Here is a 6178-nt window from a genome sequence, read left to right as displayed (position 1 = left end):
GGGCTAAACTGTATTCTGAGTCAATCTGTATGAAGAATGAGACGTAGGGAGAATCATGAACATTCCCTAACGTAGATAGTTAGCCTCACACACCTTATTTGCTTCACAATCCTCAATCCAAAAGTCTGAAATCTGAGAAGAACCCAAAAGTGAGTGTCTCAAACCTTATCTGTGGGTTTTCATGAAAACCCTAGGTTAAGAACAATGAATCCTATCTTAGATTATCTAAATACATGATAGAATTTGATTGGGATAGGTAGAACTTGCTTACCTTAGAGTTCTTGGGGTTGGAGAGGAAAAACAAGTCATGCTAGGGTTTTAGGAACTGGTAAAAATAAAATTAGAACTGGAACCAGGTATTTATAGGTTCTAGTGCGGGCTGAGAAATACAGACCAAAATACGATTTGTATTCTGAATTATGGTCCGCAAACCTGGACCATAATTAAGCATGTTCAGCAGACAAAAACATTGTACAACTCTTTACCAAATACGACCATCAAATACGGGCGCAAGTTACGATTTGGAATACGGGTCGTATACTGAAATACGATCTGTATTTTGGGGCGTAAATCCCCATCTAACAATTGAAGAGAAATTTTCAATTCCCACATTCTTTATCTGGTTTTCTAAGTCTAGAATCATGGTCAAAACTTAAGTTAAAGGTCTGAGGTGTTACACCCACCCCACACCACCCTCCCCCACTCCCCACTACCCCTATTTCCCACCACCAACCCCACCCCCACTCCCCACCCCACTACCTCCCACCCCTCACCCCAACCACCCACCACCCACTCACCCCTCCACCCCCACTCACCTCCCACCACGACTATAAAACATCTCCACCATTACTAGTGAACATAAATGTTTCATTTGTTTTTATCAAATAGTATTTTATTTTGTTAAATTTGTATTTATTTTCTACTATTTAGTTACTTTTTAATTTGAATTGTATATTTATTATGTTTAAATAAATATATTATGCACATTTAGATATTGAAAAACAAACAGTCTTAATCATTCAGTGTTCAGACCTAAAGACAACATCTTAATCATTCAAATGTACATTCAGATTCAGACGTTTTAATCTTAATGAAAACAAATGAGGCCTCAGTACATTCAAACAACCAAATATTCTTTGCAAAAACTATAACCAAACACAACTCCAACTTTAGAATTCCAAATAAAGTGAAAAATATTTGGTATTCATGGCCAAATGCCCACTTAAAATGTTTAACTCTATATAACTGTAATATATAATCCCTTATATATTTAAAAAAAAATGTTCTTCTATGACCTCTTCAAAATACAATATATACATGATTAATGTAGATATTGGATGTAGATTGCATATAGTCAGAGGAACATCTCACAGACTCACACCTCATGACATTTGACGGATGACTTCACTACGAAGATACTATATATATATATATATATATATATATATATATATATATATATATATATATATATATATATTGCAATACCGTGACAACCGAAAACGGATAATATTTACTTGAATTTGGTAAATGTCCTTGTCCCCAATTTGTAGATAGATCGTTTGATAGATCGTTTCTCTGTATTATACTTCCTCTCTTTCAATTTGTTTGAACCTATTTTCTTTTTAGTCCGTATCAAAATGAATGATCTCTTTCCTAATTTGGAAACAAATTCACTTTATGAATGATTTATAGCCACACAAATTTTCAAGGCTTATTTTGAACCACAAGTTTCAAAAGTCTTCTCTCTTTCTTAAATATCGTGTCCAGTCAAATGAGTTCATATAAATTAAAACGGAAGGAGTATAAAGTATGAAAGAGTATTGATCAGGATGTTGCAATACATTCTAAATTACCAACTACAATATCTACGTAGTATTATTACTTGATTCATTTTATAGCGGGATTTGACTAATATAAGCTGTTAAGACAGAACATAGCAAAAGTTTTAGCACGTCAGCTAAAAATATGTAAAAGTATCAAAATTGTCCTTACCACAAACAATTAAATAAGAAATGTTAAGAACTTTCACATAGCCTTTTATCATTCTCGCTCTCATCTGATAAAAATAAGCTTTTATATCAATTGAGATTCCAAAAAGTCATGCAATAAGAGAAAATATAAAAGTTGAAGCTAATCAGATACAGAGTTATTGTAGTTTTTATAACAGGTTCAAAAAAGAATAATATATGATATAAATAAAACAGGATAAGTATAGTTATTAATTAAGCATCGATTACGTAGTATGGTATACGTCAATTGCTCCTAATTATTCATCAAAAAAAGATCTTTTTTCTATGCGGTAAAACAACGTATTTAGAAGACCGTCTAAAATATCTAAATTAACCACTACTACTACTAAAAAGAATTAGTAGTATTACCATATTATATAGATCTTGCATTGCCATATAAAATGTACTGTATATCTACCATAGATCTTTGGCCCCAGTGTTTCTTGGCAAAGCCAACACAAAGACTAGGGTCGTCTCCTTCATTTTAGACTCCTGCCTTAACGACTAATTTATCGGAAAGCTCTTGCCCCTTGCTCATGGTTCAACTGGCCCTATTATCAAAGACTTGATCAGACAGGTGATCTAATTTACAAGGAGTTGTACATAGTACAAACATATATAAATGATATCATCGTGATCTTTCTTTCCATATATCACACTATAGATTCTTAGTGACACTTCGCCAAATGGCATTCTCTTCACCTTCATGTCTTTTAATGCGTTTAACACTTGGTGTTTCTGAGCAGCAAGCTTACACACATTCGCATTGTTCATCTCAAGTTCCATCCATTTATGCATAAATAAGTCATTTTCCTATCAAGATAAAAGAGTCAATTGATCATCTCAGTAACAAGATTAAATACCCGAATTGAATTAGATTCGCGCTGCCTGCCCTAAACAAATACGAGGCATCGGCCACAGGTTGCACCTTACAAATAAAACTCTCTCATAATACACAATCGTAAGCCAACAAAACGACTAATCAAATTTGAATAAGATCTGTGTTGTTTGAAATATCAAAGCTCAAGTAGTAGACAGAATCTCTGCAATTTTTGGAAAGAGACAAAATGTATGATGGTAGGTCACATCATATTTGAGTTATGTGCCAAAGGACATTGTGTATTCGTCCGTTGTGTTGTCAATTCAATACGCCCAGTAAATCAAATATTCAGTCTGTTTGATCAGTAGAAGCCACATTAACAATTTTTTTTTCACTATCAGGTCATTATTAGTAATTTTATTTATATTATAATTAATTATTAATTCGGAAATAACTTGTTCACTTTGAGAGGATCTTTAGTGGTCATTTGATTTGACGTGTTAGTAATAAGGGAATTGTAATGCTACGTGAATTATTTGTTTAGAAATTATTAATATGAGGATTGTTATGCGGAGAATAAATAGTACGAAAATTATTCTTAGGAGCTACCTATTAAAAATACATTTTTATCTTTAAATATTCTCATTCATGGAATGCTAATAGACATATTACTTATTCATCTTTTATTCTATATAAAATAAATACATAAATATTCATATAACTTGTATTCTTATTAGTTATATACATTATACAACGATTGGTTTTCAATATTCTAAATCTCCATAACTTAAGTAAACTTTTAATACCAAATATCAAATATTGTTTTAATTCATGTGAACCTATTTCTTTTTTAATTCGTGTCAAAATAAATGATATTTTTTTTAATTTGAAAACAAATTCACTTTATCAAATGATTTACAGCCACATAAATATTCAAGACTTATTTTGAACCACAAGTTTTAAAAGTCTTCCCTCTTTCTTAAATGTCGTATCCAGTCAAATGAATTCACATAAATTGAAACGGAGAAAGTATAAAGCAACCGATATTTTAATACCAAAATAACTCAAACAAAGACCCCATTAGTATTTTCCTAACATTGGTCCATGTCTGTCGTCAAACTATCAGACCTTTGAAACCATCAATATTGCTAGTCGTATCTACCATCCACGTGGTGCAATCGTTAGTGAGTGTCTAAGGCGATTTTATAACAATTGGACCACGTATTCTTGTTCCTTCTGGAAAACCCTCTACCATACACGTCCTACAAGACACCCCCAAAGGCCTACGTGCCCCTGTTTTGATGCCATACTTAACACTCTCTCCATTCTCATTGGCTACAACATGGGGCCCAACCCAAACCCTCAAACCGATAGGTTCTTTCACGTGGGGCTCACCTTAACATAGCGCCACGTTATAACATTAACCAATCAGCTCTCTGTGCTGTTTCACCTCTCTTCTCCCACGTGTTATTCACCCCTCACACGCGTCCTCTCTTCTTTCTTCCCACTTATAAAATCACCACCTCTCCTTTACCTCTTCATTGCATTCAAAGTTTTCACCTTTCTTCTCTGTTTGAAACATTAATAACAAGAAATCCCAAATCAACAGATATATATAACTATTTTTCTCCTGTGAAGAAAAGAACAAATGGATGGTAGAGGAGGGTGTTGTATTGCTAGGTACGCAGGGGGTGCGTACGATATGTCAAAGATGGACAGGATAATGCTCAGATTCAGACCTATCGCTCCAAAACCAACAGCTGATGGTTCTGTTTCTGGCGCTTCTACTCCGCCACAAAAAAGTGAGGTTCCTGTTCGTACTGGACGGTTGAAGCGAAAGTACATTAAAGATAATAATAAAAACACTACTAGTAGTTCTAACAAGAGATCTAGTAGTGGAGGTCGTAGTCCTACTAGTAGGAAAAGGAAAGCACCGTCGCCTGAAGAAAATGAGTCCAGTGGCAAAACTGTGTCTGGTGGTACGGAAACTGTCGTGACGCTGCCTTTGTTATCTGAGACTCCTGAAAGAAAGGGTTCCCCAAGAGATCATTCAGTGAAAAAAGCTGAAAAATCTGCTCCGATCTGGTTGAGTTTTGGCGGTAACCAAGGGAATAATAATAATAATAATAATGATGATATTAATGGTCAGTTTCAGCAAGGGTACGGAGGCGTTGGTGGTATGTTTCCTCAGCCAGTAAGGGTTGTGGGGTCATGGGTAAAAGTGGAAAGCGTTACTGACGCGTGGGTGGAAGGGTATGGTCTAGGACGTTCTAATGAGGAAAAACTGGTAAATCTTGAACGAGACACCTGTCCAGGGTTTGTATCAGACAGTTTAAACAGAGTTAGGTGGGCCAACAAGGCGTACAAAGAGATGGTTGGTGATGGAGGTGCAGGGGAAGTGGTCGTTTGGTTGGTGATGAAAGATGATGTACGGCTGCCGGATAACAAAACCACGGCGGCGTTTACTTGCCGTGTGAGGGTGGTGAGATGTGAGAAGGAGAAAAACTCGTTGATACTGCCTTGTGATGTGTGGAGAATGGATGGTGGAGGATATGCATGGAGGTTGGATACAAATGCAGCTCTCTCCTTGGGCCGGTAGGTAAAGTAATATGGACTCAATCCAAAGGGTAAAGAAGTAAATCTATGAGACAGCCACTAATAATACTGCCACCTTCTGCTTGTATACGTACAGAGCATGCACTGCATGCTTCTCTGTCGAAAGAAAATTGTGAATATCTTTAGAACTACCATTTTTTTTTCTTTTTTTTTTAGGTGGGTGAATGGGGTTGTAGTTTTTGTTTCTCTTGTTTTTTCAAGGTGGTTTGGTGGCAGATTTACTTATGCTAGCTGTGTGGTTTATGGAACTGTTGAAGCAACTCTCGTTCTTCGGAGGGGATGTTGATTAGGGATTTGTTGAAATAGAGCTAGTGATATTAATTTGAACCGTGGAAGCAAGTGATCTTGTAACTAAACTGTCCTGGGCTTTGTGCTAAGCTGTGTTTCTAACTTAAATATCTTTTTGATCTTTGTTTAGCTGGATTTCTAGAGTTCTTTTGCACAATCAGTAGGGGCTTGAATTGTTTCAATTTGTTTGTGTATCGTTTGACTCGTTCCAATTTAATTTATTTGGTATATATCTAAGACTCGATGTCAACTATAAAACATAAATGATCTTCATATGCCAGCCATCATTTTGGTGAGATTACAGAACTTTTGAAGAAAATTCGTTGTCTCGAACATGTGGTAACATCAATTGGTCTGGGTTGTGACGATAAAACCTTTTTATCATGCTTAAAATATAGACTTTTGAAGTTAATTGACTCCAAAAATGTTTCCAAATTAAAAA

At 35.4% G+C, this 6178-nt stretch overlaps 1 protein-coding gene across 1 annotated transcript; it reads left to right on the top strand.

Annotated features, from left to right (window-relative positions):
* The first annotated feature begins 4363 nt into the window (after nucleotides 1–4363).
* LOC132632500 (uncharacterized) lies at nucleotides 4364–5865 on the top strand. The gene has a single exon (XM_060348462.1). It carries the CDS (start codon nucleotides 4481–4483, stop codon nucleotides 5429–5431), a length of 951 nt encoding a protein of 316 aa, XP_060204445.1. The 5' UTR covers nucleotides 4364–4480; the 3' UTR covers nucleotides 5432–5865.
* Nucleotides 5866–6178: the final 313 nt, after the last annotated feature.

The sequence above is a fragment of the Lycium barbarum genome, chromosome 3 (assembly GCF_019175385.1).
Source record: "Lycium barbarum isolate Lr01 chromosome 3, ASM1917538v2, whole genome shotgun sequence".
Taxonomy (NCBI): domain Eukaryota; kingdom Viridiplantae; phylum Streptophyta; class Magnoliopsida; order Solanales; family Solanaceae; genus Lycium; species Lycium barbarum.
The sequence above is the reverse complement of the archived record's forward strand: the minus strand, read 5'-3'. Positions and strand labels throughout refer to the sequence as shown.

Bases quoted from the DNA above. Each gene is read 5' to 3' on its own strand.
- LOC132632500 (XM_060348462.1), top strand. From the start codon at position 4,481: ATGGATGGTAGAGGAGGGTGTTGTATTGCTAGGTACGCAGGGGGTGCG.